General features: G+C 46.2%; 1 protein-coding gene across 3 annotated transcripts in view; it reads right to left on the bottom strand.

The window, feature by feature from the left end:
• LOC135907116 (uncharacterized) overlaps positions 1-23,003 on the bottom strand; it is a 288,229-nt gene that overhangs the window by 12,525 nt on the left and 252,701 nt on the right. For all 3 annotated transcript variants that reach the window (XM_070522689.1, XM_070522688.1, XM_070522687.1), the window contains exon 8: positions 9,714-9,866. In XM_070522689.1, the coding sequence (XP_070378790.1) occupies positions 9,714-9,866 (153 nt within the window). The remainder of the gene's footprint in view (positions 1-9,713; positions 9,867-23,003) is intronic.

The following is a 23,003-nucleotide window of genomic DNA, read 5'->3' on the forward strand; positions in this document are numbered from 1 at the left end:
GCGCAAGGGCCAGGTATGGCCAAAGAGCGCCATGACAAATGTTATGTTAACGGTGCATTGTGAATGATGCAGGCAATGAGTTAGACAATGAATTTCTCATGGTATATGTGACATGGCTGTAAAAAGGCCTAAAATCGTTCGCTGTAGACGGCGTAAAATATATAGCTGCTAAAATAATGACTCTGACTGAGTAATGCTGTGGGCTACGGTAATGGGGTCTCGCTAAAAGCATGATGCAATAAAACATAGCATTGACACTTTAGATTCAAGAAAGCCTTTGAGTACAAGGCTGTTATACGTGAGCTAAAAATGTCCTGGCCAAATGATTTCGAGAGTGTCTGTTTCAGCTAAAAACGCTAAAACTAGTTTCGGATTAAAAAGCGGTTCATTGCCGAGAAAAAATTTCGGGTGAAGAGGAATATTTTCGCGATATGCAGAAATGAAATACTTTTTCCTGTGTGTTTCTAATGCAGGGCATTGAATAAGAACGTGCAGGACTGTGAGGTTCTGGCCGCACTTACCACAAGTGGGAGGATACCCCCCAGTCAAGAGGTAAGAGTGAGTGCCGTGTGTCCTATTCTTAATCGGCAACGGAGCACTTCGTTTTATCGTGACGTTCTCTCCGATACCCAATATCCTAATTTGGGCTTTATCAAGTGAAGTTTATTTGATATCTCAGCATTCCACTGTTGCTGCCAATGGATTTTGAGCTTGTTACGCAAGTATGCTTTAAGATCAGTGGCTGGGATGGGTATGTTTATGTCCGTGTCTCTAAAAGCTGCTGAAGTAGCTTTCTCGTCCACAGCTTCGTTGCTCTTTATGCCACAGTGGCCAGGTACCCAGCATAGGATGATCATTTATTTAGCACTATAAGCTGAGCACAGAAATGTGTACAGTTCATTAAAGACAGTGTTTTTATGTATACGTAAATTCATAAGGGCTCGCACTACACTTAATGAGTCTGTGAACACTATAGCCCTAATAAGATTCATTTGCCTGATGTGCTTCGCTGCATAGAGTATTGCATATGCTTCCGCTGTAAAGATACACGTATACGGGTTCAATGTAACGGATATTAAGAATGCTGGTCCTAGTGCTGCGTAAGCAACACCAGAAGAAGACTTAGAGGCATCTGTGTAAAATTCAGCTCAAGAATATTTCTCCTGAAGCTCAAGAAAATGTGACCGTATGTGTGCCTCAGGAGCTCGTTTTGATATTTCTGCAAACGACACGTCACATTCGATAGTCTTCCACTCCCAAGGCGGTGGAAGCCGCGCAGTTCCCATTATGACGTTCTCTAATATCGGCGCACCTGTTTCTTCGGACCATGCTTCCAACCGAAGGGACAGAGGAGGTCTAGTGCCTGGGCGGTAACGGAAAAGCCTAGCCGTAGACAGGTCGTAAATAACTGAATGGCATGGATGATGGAAATCTGATTTCACTTTGAGGGCGTATGATAGACTTAAATATGTTCTTTGAAGATGTAGGGACCATTAATTAGATTCGGCATATAGGCTTTCTACGGGGGCTAGTCCTGAACGCACCAGTAGTAGGACGGATACCCAAGTGGTGGACGGAATCGAGCATCTTCAAAGCACTAGGTGTCGCAGAGTTATACACAATGGCTCCATATTCAAGGCGTGATCGTATAAGGCTTTTGTACAACCTCAAGAGGCATCTTCTGTCACTTCCCCAACATGTGCGAGACAATAGCTTCAGTATATTCATTGTCCTCAAGCATTTCATTTTCAAATATTTTAAGTGTGGGGTAAAAGTTAGTTTGGAGTCTAAAATGAGGCCTAGAAATTTATGTTCATGACTAACAGATAGCCGTTCTACATTAAGATCAATAACGGGCTCCGGTATTACCCCTCTCTTGTTGGAGAAAAGAATACATGTACTTTTTTCAGGGTTTAGTTTAAAGCCGTTCTCGTCGGCCCACTTAGACAACTTATTCAGGCCAAGCTGCACTTGTCGCTCGCAGATACTAAGATTACATGACTTGTAACCTATTTGGATATCATCCACGTATACGGAATAAAACATTGTACGTGGTATGATAGAATGGAGTGAATTCATTTTTACAAGGAATAAAGTACAGCTCAGAACTCCACCTTGTGGCACACCTGTTTCCTGAGTAAATAGACGAGATAGGACATTACCAATACGAACATGAAATCTGCGGTTGCACAGATAACTTTGAATTACCTTTAGCAAGTTGCCTCGGATGCCCATTCCAGCTAGATCACGAAGAATTCCGAAACGCCAAGTAGTATCGGATGCTTTCTCCATGTCTAAAAATACTGATAAGAAAAACTGTTACTGCACAAAAGCATCCCGGATATTTGTCTCGATACGGACAAGTTGATCTGTTGTTGATCTGTGTTCCCTGAAGCCACAATGCAAGGGATCTAGTATCTTGTTACTTTCAAGAAAATGCACCAAGCGACGGTTGGTAATCTTCTCAAAAAACTTACATAGGCAGCTTGTTAGGGCTATAGGCCTATAGCTGCTGGCCAAAGACGGGTCCTTGCCCTCTTTCAAAATGGGGATTATGACTGCTTGCTTCCAGGCTGACGGGATGTAGCTGGCAGAGAATATGGCGTTAAAAAGGGAGAGGAGTGTCTTGTGTGCTTCGGGATGCAGGTGTTGAATCATCGCGTAAATTATTCGGTCGGTTCCAGGAGCTGATTTATTAAAGCTATGTAGTGCAGCCTGAAATTCAGCCATATTAAAAGGACGGTTGTACGATTCATCGCTCTTTCCTTTTAGGTCCAGAGGCAGTCTCTCAGCTTGTTTCTGGTATCTAAGGAATGCATCGGAGTAATGCAATGGGCTAGAAATGTTTTCAAAATGGGCCCCAAGAGAGTCAGCTTGGTCCTGAACAGTATTTCCTTGCATGTTTACTAATGGTAGAGGATGTGTTTGCCGACCTTTGATTTTATTCACTTTGTTCCAGGCTTTTTGTTCGTCAGTATAAGAGTTGATGCTAGAAATATATCTTTGCCAGCTCTCCCTTTTGGCACGGCGCCACGTTCTTCTACCCTCAGACTTTATTTTCTTGAAAATGATCAAATTCTCCGTAGTTGGATAGTCTCGAAGGTTGTTCCAAGCCCTATTTTGATTTCTACGCGCTTTTTTGCAGTCATCGTTCCACCATGGAAAACGGCGCACAGGACGATCCATTTGTTACGGGGATACATATTGACGCCGCATCAACTATGAACGCCGTGAAATATGTCACTGCATCTTCGATAGAAAGATTACAGATGTCGTTTCAAGTCAAATGTGTCATCTCCCTGTATCGTGTCCAGTCGGCACAATCGACTTTCCACCGGGAGACATGTGGAGAGCACTCATCATCTTTTGTTAGTTTTATGACAATGGGGAAATGATCGCTTCCGTAGGGATTCTTAATTACGTTCCACTCCAGATGCGGCAAGAGTAAACTCGATGCAATGCTTAAATCGATAGATGAGAATGTTTTGTTTGCGACACTGTAAAATGTAGGTTCTTTCCCATTAAGCAAGCAAGCATCAGTAGTGAGGAGGAAGTTTTCAACTAAGCGTCCTCTGACATCACAACGACGGCTTCCCCAAAGGGTGTTGTGTGCATTAAAATCTCCAACGACAATGTAGGGTTCGGGAAGTTCATAGATAAAGGTGTAAAATTCTGTTTTTGAAAGTTGGTAGTTCGGGGGGATGTATACAGAGGTAATTGTGATCAGTTTATTAAACAGTACCGCACGGACTGCAACTGCCTCTAGAGTTGTGTTAAGCTGTAGTTGCCGGCAAGCAACACCCTTATCTACAATAATTGCCACACCACCAGACGAGGCAAGGGCATCGTTGCGGTCTCTTCGATAAACGGTATACTGCCGGAGAAAGTTCGTGCGTGAACGATTAAGATGTGTTTCTTGGACACACAGCACCTTTCGATTGTACTTATTTAGGAGTTCCTTAATGTCGTCTAGGTTGTGGAGTAAACCCCTGACATTCCATTGTATTATCTGTGTATCCATAATGTATGTGTTTTGTGCTGTGTGTCTAAGAAATATAGCTTAGCTCACGAGGCCTTTCCAGGCCCCTTGATGCGAGCTCTCTATTTCTTCCCGGCGTGCTCGAGGGAGCTGCGCCGTTCCTTGGGCGTCTGAGACGCCGGATTTGTGCTCGTATCCATCACCTCGTCTGAGGCGGTGGATACTGCCCGCGTGGCGGGCACTTTCGCGGGTAAGTTGGGCCGATCTGCTTGGGCAGTGGCCGTGGGTCCAACAGGCCCGAGGGTCTGCTGGTCCTCCTTTGAGGGGGCCGGTATAGCGCTAGCTGTTCCAGCCGGGGGGGGGGGCTGATGGCGGGACCGCCGTCACACTCAGTGCGACTTGGGCGGCCGCCGAAGGATGTAGCGCTGCCCCCCCCGGCGCGCCACATCGGTGTAGGATGGACTACATTGATTAATGGCGAAGCGTTTGCGCGCCTCTTGAAAGGAAAGGTTCAGTTTTACTTTGATTTCGATGATTTGTTTTTCTTTTTTCCATGATGGGCAAGAACGAGAGTATGCGGAGTGATCCCCTTCACAGCTAGCGCAACGTGCGGCGGAAGTGCAAGTGTCGGACGAGTGCTCCTTTGATGCACATTTTGCACAAGTAGTGCGCCCTCGGCAACTTTGTGAACCGTGCCCGAAGCGCTGACACTTGAAGCATCGGCATGGGTTAGGAATGTATGGTCTTACCCGCAGTTTGCAGTATCCTGTTTCAATTGAATCTGGTAAGTTGCTAGTTCCAAAAGTGATGATTATATGCCTGGTTGGTATTTCTTTGTTATCGCGCCCTATTTTAATCCTTTGTACCTTGACGACGTTCTGTTCTTGCCATCCTTCTAGTAATTCACTTTCGGAAAGTTCGATAAAGTCATCTTCCGAGATGACACCGCGCACTGTGTTCATCGACCTGTGTGTACCCACAGAAACGGGAATGTCCCCAAATGCTACAAGTTTCGAGAGTTTGTCGTACTGTGGCTTGTCGCGAACTTCGAGTAGAAGATCGCCACTTCTCATCTTCGTTACTTTATAACCTGGGCCTATTGCGTCAGTGATAGATTTGGCTACAAGAAATGGTGATATCATTCGGACCGTCTTTGTTTCGTGCTGGCTGTGGACAACGTGGCATTTAGGGAAGGGGACCTTCGGTTGCATGAAAAAGTTGAACTGTTCATCGGTGCACCCCCTTTTCAGGGAGCGATCAGGTAATGGGGGAAAAGCTTCTGCCATAAAAAATTGGAAAATTCGGCGGCGATGGTGGCCACCCACCACGGAGCCCAACAAGGGGACGTTACAGGATTGGAAGCCTGAAGACGCCAGCCATGCATCGCCACTATAACCTACTATAAAATACCCAAGGTTGGATAATTACACCAGGTTAATCCTTGCCGCCAGGAATACGGAAGTAATTAGAAGTGAAGAGAAGACAGGAAAGATGGAAAAGTGGGAGAGAAAGACGAAGATTGGAGAGGAGGACAGGAAAAGGCGACTGCCGATTTCCTCCAGGTGGGTCAGTCTGGAGGTGCCATCTATGTGAAGCCGAAGCCGAAGAGGTGTGTTGCCTCCGCCGGGTGGCCTTAAAGGTCCAAACACCCCGCTTCAGCTCAACCCCCAGGATCTCCTTTTCCCCAGACACGGCTAAGCCACGCATGGCTACACGCGGGAGGGTCCAACCCTCGTGCGCTCGGGTACGTGGTGTCGCAACACACCAAACGCCTGTTTGCGCAGACACCCCTGCGGGGAAGCCGAGAAGAATTATTCCGTTGCGGAGAAGGAATGTTTGGCCATAATCTAGGCACTTGGTAAATTTCGACCCTATCTCTATGGCCGCCCCTACAACTTACGACGTGATTACAGACCACCATGCACTTTGTTGGCTGTCCACGTTGAAGGACCCCTGAGGTCATTTAGCTCGCTGGGTTTTGCGGTTGCAGGATTTCAACGTGCGTGTTGTCTACAGGTCTGGCTGCCGCCACACCGATGCCGACGCGCTTTCCCGTTCGCCCGTGGCAGCCGAAAGCGATGCCTGCCTCTCTGCCGTTGACCAAGCACGTTCGTTCCCAGCAGGCTGCGACATGGCTTCGGGGCAACGCAAGGATGCCTGGATCTTGTCCTCTTCCTTTCAAACCCGTCGAGTGTTCCTTCACCTACTCGAGCTTTGCGCCGTCAAGCATCTCACTTCGAAATTCGGAATCGACCTCTCTATCACCGGAATAACGTCTCTGACGTGCGCAAGTGGTTGCTGGTAATACCTCGACGTCTTCGTGGTTAAATATGTTCTGCCGTCCACACTGACCCGCAGTGTGCACATGCGGGTGTCTTCAAGACGTACACCCGGCTTCGCTCCACGTTTTATTGACGTGGTATGTACACCTTCATGTGCAAGTACATTCGGTCGTGCTCTCAGTGCCAACGCCGCAAGGTTCCTACTCAGCATGTCTCTGGTCCACTCCAACCAATCCCGTGTCTTGCCAGGCCCTTCGATACCATTGGCACTGACCTGTATGGATCTCTTCCGAGCACGGCTTCCGGGAACTGCTGGATAGACGGCGCCATCGACCATTTGACACGATACGCAGAAACAGCCGCTCTGCCTGCTGTCACCATTCGCGATATAGCATCCTTCCTCCTGAAAAACTCCGTCACGGTGCACCTCGCGAACTTTTAAGTGACAGAGGACGTGTCTTCCTCTGCGAAGTCGTAAACGCGCTCCTTGCTGAATGTCGCATCGTTCATCGCACCACCACCACCTGCCATCCTCAGACTGACGGAGAGATTTAACCACAGCCTTGGTGACATGCTCTCCAAATGCGTCGCCTCTGATCACAGTGATTGGGACCTCATTTTGCCATTCATCACGTTCACCTACAACACTGCACCACGGGCGACCACAAACATCTCCCCATTCTTCCTCTTGTAAGGCCGCGAACCTTTGACTACCCTCGACACCATTCTTCCGTACAGACCTGACTCATCCGAATGTTCGCCCCTCTCTGAAGCTGCCCGCCGCGCACAAGATTGCAGTCAGCTCGCCCGTTCCTTTACAGCCGTCGACCAATGGAAACAAAAATCGAGACTTGACGGTGATCACCCGCATTGTCACTTTCTTCCGGACTCCCTTCTGTGGATTTGGGTTCCCGCCGTTCCTGCTGGACTCTCATGCAAGCTTGTCTCCAAATACTAAGGACTCTACCGTGTTGTAGCGCAGACATCGCCTGTGAACTATGTTGTTGAGCCTGTCACATCACCTACGGACCAACGCTGTCGTGGTCGTGAAACCGTCCACGCACAACGCCTGAAACCCTATTACGACCCCATGATTCTATGTTCACCATGAGTCACCAGGATGGCTTCTTTTCCTATGGGGGGCAATTGTAGTGAAGAGGAATGCAGCCACCGGCGCCGCAGCCACATTACCAGTCGCCCGGGAGGCGCGAGGTCGAAATTGCCTGAGCTGCTCTGGTTGAGACACGCTGACTGCTGCTCTCTTGTGCTGTCTTCCTATTAGATTCGCGAGGGTAACGTTGGACGCAGGCGGGTGCCGCGTGAGAAGGCGCTGTCTGTAGAGCTCGTCGAAACACTGGCAAAGCTCAATGACCTAAGAGACAGTGCCTGGGTTTTTGCAGAGCAGCATATGAAAGGCATCGTCAGAAATGCCCTTCATGATGTGACGTACTTTAACCGCCTCCGTAATCGTCGGGATGACACGCCGCCAGAGGTCAATGACGTCCTCTATGTAGCTGGTGAACGTTTCACCAGTTTGCTGGGATCGGCTTCGCAGGGGTTGTTCAGCGCGAAGTTTGCGCAGGCCAGGGCAGCCGAAAACTCATGCGATGCCGGTTTTGAAGCTAGCCCACGTGCGGAGATCGGCTTCGAGGTTTTTGAACCACAGCTTGGCGACGCCCGATAAATAGAAGATCGTGTTGCCGAGCTTTAGGGGATCATCCCATTTGTTGGTGTTGCTGGCCCGTTCATAAGATTGCAGCCAATCTTTAACGTCTTTCTCATCGGTGGCGCTGAAGTTAACAGGATCCCGCTGATGCTGGGCACCGGCACATACGATGGCAGAAGTAACCGGTGGGGATGTCGGCTGGGGTCGTCTGGCATGACGGATGGCAGAGTTCGGGTGCGTAATTCCAGGTTGATGAAAACCGTAGCACCTCCACCAGAATCTAATATGAATACAACACAAGAGAGCAGCACGCAGCGTGTCTCAACCAGAGCACCTCAAGCAATCTCGAGCTCACGCTTCCCGGGTGACTGGCGATGTGGCTGCGGCACCGGGCATTCCTCTTCACTACAATATTAACAAGTTGATAACCTCGATAAGAGTGCTGTAATGAAATATGTTCTGAGACGTTAAGGTGTCCTGAGAGGTTAAGAGACGGGAAGAGCTAGGTGGGCATCGGTGGGCATCGGAGAAGAAGCGGAAATAGCGGATATTCTAGTGGACATTAGCAGAAAAGAATGGAACTCTACAGGCCATGTATAGCGTGGGACAGGTCACCGGTTGATCACGAGAGCTAGAGAATGGGTCGCAAGCGAATCGAAACACAGTCAAGGAAAGCATAAATTTATGTAGGGCGAAGAAATTAGTAAATTAGGAGGCGCCCTACAGTGGACATAAATATCATGATGCAGCAATTCTGTAGGACACAATAAATGTGCAGGTATAACCAACGTTTCGGCCGGGGTCCGGCCTTCGTCACACACATGACGAGTGTGCACATGCTGGTGATTAGTTACGAGGCGTTGAGGGAGAAGGCGGCGCCGGACCACATATGGCCTGCACGCTGCAGCCATAAGGTGCAGGCGAGTTTCCGGTGGCCACCGCACGCTCATTTCCAGAATGGTCGATTCTCTTAACAAGCGCCACGAGCTCCGAAACCATCCAACTGGTTCCATCCTAAATCTATCTATCTATCTATCTATCTATCTATCTATCTATCTATCTATCTATCTATCTATCTATCTATCTGCCCGTCTATCTGTCTATCTATCTGCCCGTCTATTCGTCTGTCTATCTATCTATCTATCTATCTATCTATCTATCTATCTATCTATCTATCTATCTATCTATCTATCTATCTATCTATCTATCTATCTATCTATCTATCTATCTGTCCGTCTATCTGTCCATCCGTCCGTCCGTCCGTCTGTCTGTCTGTCTGTCTGTCTGTCCGTCCGTCCATCCGCCTGTCTGTCCGTCTGTTCGTGTCTGTCTGTCTGTCTGTACGTCCATCCGTCCGTCTGCCTGTCAGTCTGTCCGCGCCTGCCCGTCTGTCCGTGTCTGTCTGTCTGTCCGTCCGTCCATCTATCTGTATGTCCATCCGTCTGTCCGTGTCTGTCCGTCCGTCCGTCCGTCCATCTGTCTGTCTGTCTGTCTGTCTGTCTGTCTGTCTGTCTGTCTGTCTGTCTGTCTGTCTGTCTGTCTGTCTGTCTGTCTGTTTGTTTGTCTGTCTGTCTTTTTCTCTGAACCAAAAAGTTCAGAACAGCAGATGCGACTAGACAAGGGAAGGCTTGACTCTTACAATAACGCGAGACGGAAAGCATTCACAGCTACCAATTCAGTGCAAGACGCGCTTTGCATGATTCAAGCTAAGCACTACATGTATCTTAGTGCGAGATGACAACCGTAAGCATGGTCGAAAAAAACTGTCAAATTCGCATTGATGTACCTTTGAGGTTCATTGATGTTGCCGTTTTCTTCATTGCTGTATGTGACCGGGAGCGCCGACTCTTTCTGCAGACGGCAGACGCCACGCAAACAACCGCCAGAACTGAAGCGGCGGACAAGCAAGCGGCCATCATTTCCACTCGCACGCATCGTCCTGTAGAGAAAAACACCTGTAGATTAGTAAGCTACAATTTCCTATCATACAGATCGACATTCTAAATCCAGAAGAAAGCATGCTTGATTCGCACGAAAAAAATATTTTCACAGCCAAGGTAACTAGGGTGCCGAAGTAAAAAAAAAATAAAGTAACGCTTTACTGGTATCGGTCGCTGAATTGCAGCGTTGTAGATAAATATCCGCTTAAGTGGTTCTTTGTTCACAGCGAAAGTGTGAGTGCTTACTATACTATACTATACCGAAAAATGTGCGATAGAAGCGCTTAAAAGCGCCATTTCTGAGCTATGTTGGTTATCTGAAAACACTCGATCACTGATATAACAGATCTTGAGGAAACATGGGAAATTCTTGAGGTAATACATAGGCAATCTTCGAGTGTACGAATTGTTTAGGCGTAAATAAAAGTTGCTAAGCCCTCCTTCTCGGTCTAATCAGACACTTTATGTGAAACACTCACATTTTGCCATTGCCCTCGAAGGATCAATACGACGTTGTGAAAATTATGCGCTTTGTAGAATTAGTTTTTGTAGCTAACTAATTATTCAGGCGTTCCCGAGTGTTCTTTGGTTGTTATTTATACTGTTTTCGAGAATGCCGAAAGAACTTTATACGAATCCGAGTGCACATTTTGTAGAAGTATGTGACACGTTAAATGTAATCTCAGGTGAAATTTCGACGTTCCTAGCTCATTTTGCAGGGCCGTGAATAATTTAAGAGCTCTTGCTTTTTACATAACTTTCAATCATTGCGCGGTGTTCGTATTCACTGTTAGATTTATTTATTTATATATTCTTGCATTTCGATAGCAGGGAAAAGCGAAAACACCCGTGTTCCTAGATTTAGGTGCACAATAAAGAACCCCAGCTGGTCAAAATTTCCGGAGTCCTCCACTACCGCGTGCCTCATAATCAGGAAGTGGTTTTGGCACGTAAAACCCCCTATTTTTTGTTAATTATTCTTCCTTATTTTCAACACACTGCAGCCATGATGAGCTATCAAGGAGTAGGGAGTAGAAAATGAGAATGCGTCAGATCCAAGGAGCAGGAATCTTCATGCAGCGAAGTTACGTGTGAGTCCACAAAGCCGAAACACGAGTTTGTGTTCATTGAATGTCCGCGCAAAATGATACGGAAGACGTCATTCAGGCATTCTAGAAAGCGTAATGCAATGCGGGAAGGCGACACTGCAGGTTCTTATTTCTTTCCCGTGCATGGCCGTGGATGCACGGAGGCTAGAAGGTGCAAGGAAGGTGCTCCATGGTGACGGGATTCCACGAGGGAGAAGCCGCACCCACTGTCCCGAAACCTGGTGAAGTTCAGAGAGAAAAGCTTCGCTTTCAATGCAGAGGTGGCCAAAGAAAAAGGAAACTGAAAGCAAAACGAGATGCAATAAAATCCGTGGTTAACAATCGGGTAATGAAGATAAAACGTGTCCGGGTAAAGCATTGCACAGTGTCATAGCAGGAAAAAATATATTTATCGGTTCGAGTTAGTGAAGAAAAGGAAACATATTCAACTGAATATAATGTGTGGTGGACGAAGGTCTAGTGGGAGCGATGTAGCTACTGCGTACACGAAATAGTGCAGAGTTAGAGAATGGAAAATCTTCAAAGATAAGGCTCGACAACGGCAAGCGAAGAGAATGACAAGCTCAATATTGCAAAGAGTGCAGGGCGAATTATGCATCAAAGCTGTTGGCCTCAAGTTGGTTTGGATTTTTATGTCCGCTCCGTTGAGTAAAAATGTGGGCCGATCCCGAAGGTAGTTAAATACCAGGCCGACCCATTGAGGAGGTCGAGCCAGTTTCAAGCACTCAGCAAAGAGAAGTGAAGAGTGCGTACATTCTTTGCAGTCATGCATACATTATACAGAAGAGGTCGTTCAACACAGAACTAGCACAAACCAAGCATTCGAACTACTTAAATGATGATAAGGCGCCCCTGATAACAATGTGAAGTACATAGGGCTGCCAGCTTACAATTCCCCGTAAACATTATTGCTGCGCAAGAAGCCTCGGCGATGGCAGCGTGCGACGGTGGTAGGTGGTGACGTCACTAGCCTTTCATACACAAAAGAACCAGCCTAGCTACTGATTTCTTTATTGTTGCAGGACCACTACTGGTAGACAACACATAGGGTGCTACAACGTAAAAAATATTCTAAACTTTCCTATTCCAATTCTGCAATCAGTCCGCTGCGAATGGTCAGACACTTTTTGGACCATTCTCACTTCACCTGCCTGTCACACGACGTCACGAAAAGCGCGATAGCTCCCCTTCTCATATGACCTGTACACTTGATTACGGATGATGTGACTGAACGAAAGAAAAATAGTTATTTCTAATTACATAGTTTTCCGCCATCGACCTTCGGCTATTGGTCAAAAGTTTTCGGGCTGCACCCACTTCACCTGCCTGTTACGCGACGTCACAAGACTGCAAGAACTCACCGCGTCAAAGTGACGTGTACGCGTTAAAGATGCATTAATATGCCGAACAAAAGTGAATTTTGTTCTGAACAGCCGCAGACTGCCCTGTTCCGATAGGAAAAAAACATGGCTGCCAACAATTGCGCCGGCACTGGCTACTCGCACCTGCCGAGAGCATGGGTTTATTCGGGGATAATAAACATTTTCCGTGGCTGCGTAACGCTTTCGAGCACTTTCGGCGCGTTTACGACCTCGTTCTGCCAGCTCTTCCTTGCTGAGGATCCATTTACGCCATTCTTAGGCTTCCGTTGCATGCCGCCGCGATTTTCGACCAGCCACCGCAAGCTAAATAAGGGAAAGCGGACCAATCGCAGACGCCGGCACAACCCCCTTCATCCGATTTTCGATTTTCAGTGCACTGGCTCGGCCCCATCGAGACACTTTCCACTTGAGCATGCTCCTTGCCTCTTGTCAGCCAATTGGATAAGAGAAGAATCCAGTGTAAGCAATGTTATTTGTTTTTCAAGCACACAAATGTGACCTCCTATGAACGAGAAGAGCATTTGAATGGTCTATTCAGACAACCTTGCAGGTGACCGCCCTATACTTGCGTCGGCGGTTACGCAAATTTGACGTCAAGGGATTGGAATAAAAACATATTGGAATAGTTTTACGGTATAGGGCCAATAGTTAAGGTTCCCGAGGAGCATCATGAACAATGCATCGGCAAGGACAAAAAAAGCAATACGACCAGTTGCAATTACACCTATTACTGCCATTGCTAGAAATAATCATTACTCTCATTACTCTAAAGGAATAAACCACTGCATACCCCCTCAGCAATTGTACTGGGTGTTTTCAACAGCTTCGCTGGGCATCCACTTTCCCAGCGCCAAGATGGCGAGGTAATTTCTATTTAGAGAAAAATTAATGCCAACTTGCTGGGTTCACTTTCTCTATTTACTGGAAGAAATAGCATTTTATGAATGAGGACTCTTGTGTTAAGAAGGAGCGAATGTTGGTTAATTTGCAAGTATCCTAGTTTTCTAAGTACACGGTTGTGTTATTGGCCAAAGAGAAATTTATCGAAAATCTAAGATGTTAATATTGTGACGTTTTCTAGTGGATAACCATTAAACAAACATGTGAAAGAAGATGAGACAGAGTATTTAGTAAATGACATGAAAACAATTTTTTGGAAGGTATTTTGCATTTGCCAAGTAACAAACCATGACATAAATGGCACAAATGAATACTTAATGTCGTGATCATTAGCAATTTTATTAGTAGAGTATATAACACAATCAGCGTATATGCGAATTTTGCTGGAATGATACGTTGTAAGTCTCTTATATAAAATAAAAAGAGAACCAGACATGTGACATGTGGCGTGCCTCAAGGCTGAATCTTAGATTGCGCCTTGAGGCACGCCAGAAGTTGCACTGGTCATCGAGGATGGGAAAGATTTGGAGAGTAAGGTTGGGGACCCGGTAGACAGAAAAGAAGCTATCCAGTTAGCTAATGCATGGTTGTAGTGGATAACGACGAGGTTTTTCACAAGTTTCCAGTATGTACCATTGTCCAATGCATCGATAAATTTATAAATACTGCGATAATTTCGTCCCCCTACGTCTAGAGCCTGGACGATATAATGAGTGAATTTACTGAGGGAGGTAAAGAGTCAGGAACGATGTCGGAAGCCTTCTTGACTGACTGAATAAACTTTATTGAAACCAGCAAGGGATGGTGGCTGGGCCTAGGCCTCCCACGTGGGGACGTCGAGGTGTTGCCTCTTCGCCGCCTCGCAGGCCTGCTGGGTCGCCCAGAGTTGGTCGTCAAGGTTGGGGCTACACAGGGCAGCGTGCCATCTCGACGAGAGGGTCGTGGAGTTAGTGTCGGGGTATTGGTGTGTACAGTCCCAAAGCATGTGTGGAAGTGTGGCTGGCTGTGTCTTGCAGATATGGCACGTGGGAATGGGGTAAATGTCTGGGTAGATCTTGTTGTAAAGTTGTAACGAGGGGTAAGTTTTGGTTTGTAGCAGGAGGACAGTTGTAGCCTGCGCTCGGGATAGTTTGTTGTGTGGGCCGGGGAAGGTTCGACGCTCTAAGTAGAAGGACTTAACAAGATCATTGTAGCGCGTCAGGCGATCCCTACCGGTGGGGGCAGCCTCCCCTTCTCCAGCGCGGTTAACTAGGCCTCGCGCTAGGAAGTGGGTAACCTCGTTGAGGATGGGGAGGTGCGGGGGGACGGTGCCTACATGAGCCTGGAACCAGACGAGTGTAACCTGATGGTCAGTTGAGCGGGGCGCTTGTTGCAAGATGCGCAAGGCTTGGTGTGAAATACGGCCGTTGATATAGTTGATAACGGCGGAGCGGGAGTCAGAGACGATGGTATGGCATGTTGGGTCTAGTGTGGCTAGCGCGATGGCCACTAGGGGGTTACTAGGCTGATAGCATGGTGGAGAGAGCCTTCACGCGTGGTGACGGCTGCAAAGCGGGTACCGTGGGGATACTCGGCGGCGTCGACGAAACTCACACCGTCGTGGCGAGTAAGGGATTTGGTGAGAACCATGGCACGTGCTGTGCGACGTGCGTGGTTGTATTCGGGGTGCATATTTCTGGGGATAGGATCGGCGTGAATCCAAGCTCGTATGGTGGAGGGGATCTGGTGCTTATGGCCGTGCTGATGGTGGTAGGTGATACCGTGCGAGGTGAGGATATGGCGACCCGTCGCGGTGAGAGTGAATCTCTCCAGCTGAGAGCGACGTTGTGCGTCGATGAGCTCGTCCAGTGTGTTGTGGACGCCTAGTTGAAGGAGGAGGTCAGTGCTGGTGCAAACGGGGAGGCCGAGGGCTTGTTTATAGACACCGCGTATAAGTATGTTGATCTTGATGTGTTCAACCTTGTACCAGTGTAGATACGCAGCAACGTAGGTGATGTGGCAAATTACGAATGACTGGATTAATCGGAGCAGATTCTCCTTATTCATACCCCCACGGCGGTTGGAGACCCGCTTCAAAAGTCTCATGGTGTTGGCTGTATTCATCTTGATTTCGGCGAGGGCCATGCCATTCGCTCCGTTCACCTCTATGAGCAAGCCGAGCACACGGATATTGGTGACTAGGGGTATGGGGCTCCCATCCATGAGATGAAGCGCGATGTCTTCGTAATGGCGTTGAGCAGCGGTGGAGTATTTCGGACGGCGGCGACGGAGAGTAGGCCTGTAGAGAAGGAGTTCGGACTTCGCAGCGGAACAGCGAAGCCCCGTGCCTTGGATATAGGTCTCGACTGTTTCAATGGCGCCTTGTAGTGCCGTTTCTATTTCGCCGTCACTGCCTTTGTGGGCCCAGATGGTTATATCGTCAGCGTATATGGTGTGGGTGACACCGTCCACTTGCTGCAACTCCTTGGCAAGATCGATCATGACAAGATTAAAAAGCATTGGGGAGACAACGGAGCCCTGGGGAGTTCCCGCGCTTCCCAAAGTCTGGGCGTCGGAGCGGAGATCCCCCACCGAAAGGAAGGCCGTGCGATTAGAAAGAAAGTCTCTGACGTAATTATAAGCGCGCGCACCGAGATTAAGGCGTGAGATGCGGTCAAGAATGGTGGAATGGGCTATGCTGTCAAATGCTTTTTCGAGGTCGAGGCCGAGTCTTCTTGAGCATGAAATAAAACGTAATGTGCCTCCAGAAACTGAATGGTATGTTGCATATTGTACCTTCTTGTAGTTTACATATATGAAATGCAGGCGAGATGGGTGTCTAATTAAATATGGAATGTTTGTTCTCTGATTTGTAGAATGGAAGATCTTTCCAATTTCCAAGGTGAAGGGACGACAGACGTGTAAATAAATTTATGGCAAGTAATAATCTAATAACAGTTTGATCATAATGAACATTAGGTGAGGAGTACACTGCCTATTTCACCAGTCTTAGTTTTGTTTTCTTGGTATAGATTTAAAATCAAACTTAACATGCCCAGGCCTGAAACAACATCATTAATGGAACAATGTTCAGTAAAAGGAAGAGTTACGAATTTATGATGGGGAATACAGATTAAAAGTGCGTCATAAGTGTGTTAGCGATGGTAGGAATACCGCTTATAACGACGTCACTAATTACAAATGAATCAGGGGTAGATTCCTTAGGAACAACAGTACTGTAGAACTTTCCAGGATAATTTTTTAGCAAACCAAAACGGTTACGTGGAAATAAAGATCACTGTTGCAATAGTTTTACTTCGAAGTTCCCCTTAAGAGCAAGAGACCGAACAGTAAGAAGAGTATAACCAACGGGTTCCACACATCAAAGCGGGGAAGTCAGGGCGACCGATGTAAACACTCCCGACTAATCCAATGCAACACTGTATTGGTCTCTAGTTTTAATGTAAAAAAAGAAAACGCGAAGTGCACATTTTAACAAGATCACTCAAAATTTGTTTAAAGCGTGGATGTCGCCGGAATGACAGATCACTTCAAATTTACTAAAAGAAACGCCAATTGCATCAAATATACTAACGCCATCAGCATGGTTTAGATTGCCAAACGTATAAACATACCGGTTTTTTCAAACACTATAAGGAACGGATCCAAAAACTGCCTTACGATCGTATATACCATAAACAATACATTCTTAAGCATAATCACAGACCCAGGGGCTGAAAAGGATGAGATCTTAAATGACAGAACCGCTCATGACATCACTATTTGATTCAAATCGGAAGTAAATGAAAAATTCTATGTTCCTGTGTACAATCGACAATCGTAGCGAACCACGGATAACAGCAGCCATTCTATATCAGGAATGATGAAGTCACCCATGCATGTTTGAGGAATGCCTGACAAGTTATTGGATGAACGCATTTAAGTAGGCTAAAGGGTCCGCAGGCAAGCTAGGTACGCGATAAAACACACCAACAACACAAGTCACCAATTGAAACTACACTTCACAAACAACCGACTCTGGCTGACTCGCTGACAAAGACGCTTCTTGTCCCCGTCGAGTCTTGTCTAACTGAAGTGTGCACGTTTATGTGGACCGTTTTTATTGTCCGTGCTCCTCTATTAATTCGTGCGACATTGTAAGGTAAGGCAGTTGAAGAATGTAGTGCATAAAGCTGCTGCGTGCATTGAAAGGATTGTGCCCGAATAATAGAAAAGGGAACCAATTTGTGCGACCTTGCAGAAAAACAAGCAAATTTGTAGAAAAACTGCTTCTTTCAAGCAGTTGCAAGAATAGTTTTGGTTGCCTATACATAAATCACATACCTTAAAGCGTTCCCAATGTATGACTTTACTCTTTCAGACCGAGCCCGCGTAACACGCTGCCGAGCACGTCTTAAGCAAATAATTTTTAAGCACTAATTGACCCGCACACATTTTACTTCGCCGAAAAATTGGTTACACTGTCAACTCCGTCTTGTTTATTTCTCCTAAGTTTACTCCGAGTTCAAAGAGCATCATTGCTTGGCCGGCTGACGAAGTATTTATTTTCTATATCGTATGGTCTAAGAAATAAATGAATAAATAAATAAATAAAGTTTAATTCGCAGTTGTAGGACCACGGGATATATTTTGCGTTCTTTGTAAAACACACTTTTGAAGCTGTGCATCGCTAACACACGTATTTGCTACAAAGGCCGTAGTTAATCCCCGGGCTTCGGACTTTGCTTGCGCGTTACTCATAAGCTGCCGCTTATTTTTGTCCAACAAGGTGCCTTGTATAGTTCACTGAAGACGACAATAATGTCGTATGACGCATGAAACTAGGGAAAAACAGTTAATAATACTTTGCCTCACTCCTCTTTAAATACAGAACGCAAAGCGTTCATCCTAACTGCATTTGCCGCAATTGCCGCTCTTTCCGCGGAATATACACCTCGTGTAACCTAAATTTTTGGTCTGATATTGGGCAGCTTAGTTGATGTGGTGATACGGCCGCATCATACTTGCTTAAATTTGATTAGGAATGCTCTCCAAAAAGTATATTCAATCCACACGCACATATGCTGGCAAATGCATTTACCAGAGGGGTACTCCAATACTCCTTAAAGGTGATCTCGCTGTCACTTCTGTCGATTGCTGGGCAACCGACTAAACTCGGCGCCGTAAGTATGAGGCATTTATAACACTTCACAGGCTTTGCATACGTAATTTATTGACAAAGCACCAAGAAATATTTCCACTTTGAACTTTGCCTCGTTGTTTAGTCCTTACTGGAACCAAAGATGAAGAAGCTGCTTAGCACTTTTTCTCCGAGAGCACCAGGCAAAACTGATAGAACAAATCCAAAATAAGAAAAACTAGGGAGTAAATTATTACTTATACTAGTTCTATTCAAGCCAGTAGCGTGAAATAATTACCACAGAAGAATATTACGGCTGAATTCGAAGTCGCTAGGTGGTGCAGTTTTTGAAGTCTGGGAAACATTGGGAATGACTCAATATCACATTATGAATGGCTAGACTAATATTCTATGGTGACATTATTAATGTACACCGGAACAAAGATTTTTCCCTCGTTACTCGCAACATAATTTATAATCCAGCGAAATACCAACACCGTTCCTCGCATACTTAACCGAAGTGTCTGGGGAATGGTAACTTCATGCCTTGTGTAATGCATACAAATTGTAAGGCAAGAAATAAGTAAATATTTTCAAGGCAAATAAGTAACCCATATATTCACAGTGTTAATAATGTGAGCCCGTTCTCTTACAGCCAGCCACTTTCTCATTTATATAGCTGAAAGCTGCCACCACCGGTAGTAAAACCAGCATTTCCTTGCCTCTTTGCATGCTAGCTGACATATATCTGGCTCCACTGATTTCCATGTGTGGACGGCCTATTTTCAGCGCCTGCATTCTGCTTGTGGAATGCAACATGAAACGGATGAAAAAGTGCGTGAGAACGCCGTTTTAAGGTTACTCATATATCACGATGCTTTTTCAGCAGGTTCATAGGATGTTTGGGCTTCTGGTTAGTTAGTATTAGCGCAAAACTTGAAAGACGTCTTAAATGAGAAGGGTTCACATTCCACCGGCCTCCAGTCCCCATGACCCCTTTTGGGGCCACTTGTTCGAGCAAGCGTAGCTAATTTTGAAACAAATATATTTTTACTTTCGATTTCAATTTCCCGCGTAGTGAGCTGTACTTGTATGAAGCTCAACGATATGCTGCTCCACGTCCAGCACCAGGACTAACCTTTGGAAATGCGGTTTTTTTCTTGAAATCAGGGTTACAATCAGGACTCGGTAGGAACCAAAGGTCAGTGGGTCGCATCCCATTGGGCGCTCGCGGGAAAACTACAAATGAAGCTGTGCAGGATGATATTTATTTATTTATTTATTAAGTACCCACACGCGCCAAAACCCATTACATGGGGGGGAAGGTTTTACAGAACAGTTATAAACTTTTACAAAATATTTTTTTCACCCGACGTGACAAAAAACAACAACAAAATTTCAACAGAACTTACAGAATTTTCAAAACACGGTCAGCTATACATGGGCAATTCAATCTAAAGGTAAAAGAAACGGGCTAGTTGAGTCACTTCAACAGGGCAACAAATACATCATTTGACACAACGTTGACGACACTCGCAGGTAACCTATTCCATTCTTGTATAGTTCTTGGAAAAAGTGTTTTCTTGTACAGTTCTGTCTTGCATGGAACTTCTCGTACGTTTAGCGCATGATCCACGCGTTGTAATCATGCGCTGATCATATGGGCTGGTCTAATGTTGAACTGACGGAAGCTCGCAATAAGATTGATTATGAAGGGTGGCTGAGGATGATGGAACAAAGTAAATGGGCTGGGAGAGTGTCGCGGCAACTGTGCAGGAAAAACATTAATTCAGAGTAGAGGAAAAGAACTAGGAAGCTTACCAGGAAGCATGCAGCCGGTACGGTGGGTAACAAAGCAACAAGGATTGTGAAGCGGAAAGTTAGAGAGGCTGGAATAATATCATGAGTGGCGGCAATGGAAAAGAAACCTGCAATGCGTAACTACTTAGGAGGACAAAACGATATCAGGAAAGGAACAATTTATGATAACTCAAAGGGAGGCTCATGCCTCAACGGGAAGCTCAGGCCTGGAACGAGGGGTCCACCACACTGAAGGAGTAGGGGTTCGTATTTTTAATAATTTTTTGCGTGACACAATTAGTAAGCTCTTACTAATTTTGGTCCATTTCGGTGGCCGTGGATGTAGCGAAATTTTTGGGGTCATTATTTGAACGAGCGGACGGGGCATGAGGAGCAAGTGAAGTTAGAAAAATGTTGTTCGTTGATCAATAAATGATAATAACGACTCCATGTGGAAGCAGCCAAAGCATGAGCATTCCATCGTTCGAACAAAGATGAGGACAGGCCCACGTTCGTCTGGCCGAGGCCCTCTTGCTCGGGCTTCGGGCTCGAGAATTTTTTCTCGATTGCACTTTTTGTCGTCCACCATCCGCCCGATAAAGAAAAAAAAAGGTTCGCTGCTTGTCACAAAAATGCATCGCGCACACTGCTGAAATGTTGCAAGGTGTGCGACGACACTTTATTGTTTATCATTTTTTATGCGTTGCATATTGCAATCACTCAGTTCAGCCCTTGGGTGCGGCCGGGCAGTCACTATTGAGGGTATGAGCCATTTTTCATTGCTGCGCGTCTCATATGTGGGTCTATTCTCTTTTAGGTTTGCTATGCTTGTTATTAGGTTCCTTCTGTTTTTATGCGTTGCATATTGCAATCACTTAGTTCAGCCCTTGGGCGCGGCCGGGCAGCCACCATTGAGGGTATGAGCCATTGTTCATTGCTGCGCGTCTCATATGCGGGTTTATTCTCTTTTAAGTTTGCTATGTTTGTTATTAGGCTCCTTCTGTTTTCATGCGTCGCATGTTGCAATCACTCAGTTCAGCCCTTAGGCGCGGCCGGGCAGCCACCATTGACCTTTAGCGCAACCACGTGACGTGACGTCACGACAGCCGGAGGAGAAGCTGGGCCCCATCTCGCGCAATATGCAACGCATTCTTGGCTTAAAACCAAGCTAAGCCTGGCCATTTTATTTTATCAGGTTTGCTGGCATCTCTGTTGAAGAAGTTACGGGGGATGGCAACGAGCCGAGCACAACTTTGAGCGATTTTTTTAGAGACTTGCAGCAGGATTTTCGGAGGAGTGTACGTATGAGACCAATCTGTATTTTGTCCAAAAAAAAAGGTGAACTCGTCGAAACAAATTCCAGAGAACTGGGAAGCTTTGTTGGGATACATATTGCTATGGGCGTACTCATGTTCCCAATAGTATGGATGTACTGGCCTCACAATAGCGCGTGGACTTCATTGAAGATGCAATGTCAAGAAATAGGTTCTTTCAGCTCGGGAACTACTTGCACTTTGTTGACAAGCTGGCCGTAAGTGAAAAAGAAAGGAAGCAGAATAGACTCTTTTTAGTTGGGCCAATTTTCGAATCTTTAATACGTGAATGTTTGCAGCAGCCTCTTTCTCGAGAAGTGTGAATAGAGAATAAATTATTCCGGTTGCAGGGAGCTGTCCAGTCTGGCAATATGTGCTCTCGAAATCCAATGCTGTCGGGCTGAAGCACTTCATCGTAGCATCACCAGTAGGCTTGGTGCTTGACTTCACCCTCTTCGTCGGCAAAGGCACTGCATCAGATCAGAATACCCGGGACTAGGCGCTTTGCGTAAGTATAGTCAAGAAGCTCCTAGAAGCACTTGGAAGAAGTGAGCAGTTTTTCTGTTCACACACAGGTATTTTACAGGTATGAAGATAGCAGAATATCTAATTGAATGGAATGTCCTCTTGACAAGAGGAATCACGGCTAACAGAACAAGTTGCGGCGACAATTAACAATAACCAATTAGTGCAGCGCGGCCAAGTCACCCTCTAAAATCCACAGTTACCATAAAATATACATCGGCACACGGAAAGGCAGCAAGTTCGTCTTGCTACAGTCAACTGCATTAGGCGCTTAGCCAGAAGGCTCTTGTGTCGGGTGGTCGAAGGACGTAAAGAAGAAGATGAAGGTGAATCAGCCAGACGTGGTTGCGAAGTAGAAACAGCTCATGGGCGGCGTCGATTGAATCAACCACTTTGTATCCTACTACCGTATTTCTTTGCGCACACGAAACTGTACTGTCCGCACGTTCGCACACGTTTTGCATGTGGCGTGTTTATTGGGTGGGTCGAATAGAGGAGGGAGTGGGAGAAGGCGGTGGTCTCGAAAACCCAACGACTTAACCTGCTTGAATTCAAACTGAACATTGCAACATCTTTAATTCCACAGTAAACCTCTGTGTACAAGAGACAACAACAAGAAGAAGTGCAGAAGAAAACGATAGAGGAAAAAGACCGACAGAGGACCAGGATCATTCCACTGGTGCCCATGGTGTGAGGTATGACATGGCAGGCTGATACCCTACGGTCGTACAATGTGAGTGTTCAGGATGGTATCTTTTCTGAACTGTTTGGTACGTCACAATCTTAACAACTTTATTTGTTTGAATCAACAGTTCATTTCTTTATTTAAGCCGCTCTAGGGCGGAAGTCTCGAGTGCACATTTTTATCGTAAAACCTGATCTACCGCGAACGCTGGCTGAATGATGTCTTAGCATTGCGCTGGCACCATTCGCTACGGCTGGTAGATTCATTAGCAGGGGGCGGCAATTTGGCCATGCACTGTAAGCG

Source organism: Dermacentor albipictus, chromosome 7, assembly GCF_038994185.2.
Source record: "Dermacentor albipictus isolate Rhodes 1998 colony chromosome 7, USDA_Dalb.pri_finalv2, whole genome shotgun sequence".
Lineage (NCBI taxonomy): Eukaryota > Metazoa > Arthropoda > Arachnida > Ixodida > Ixodidae > Dermacentor > Dermacentor albipictus.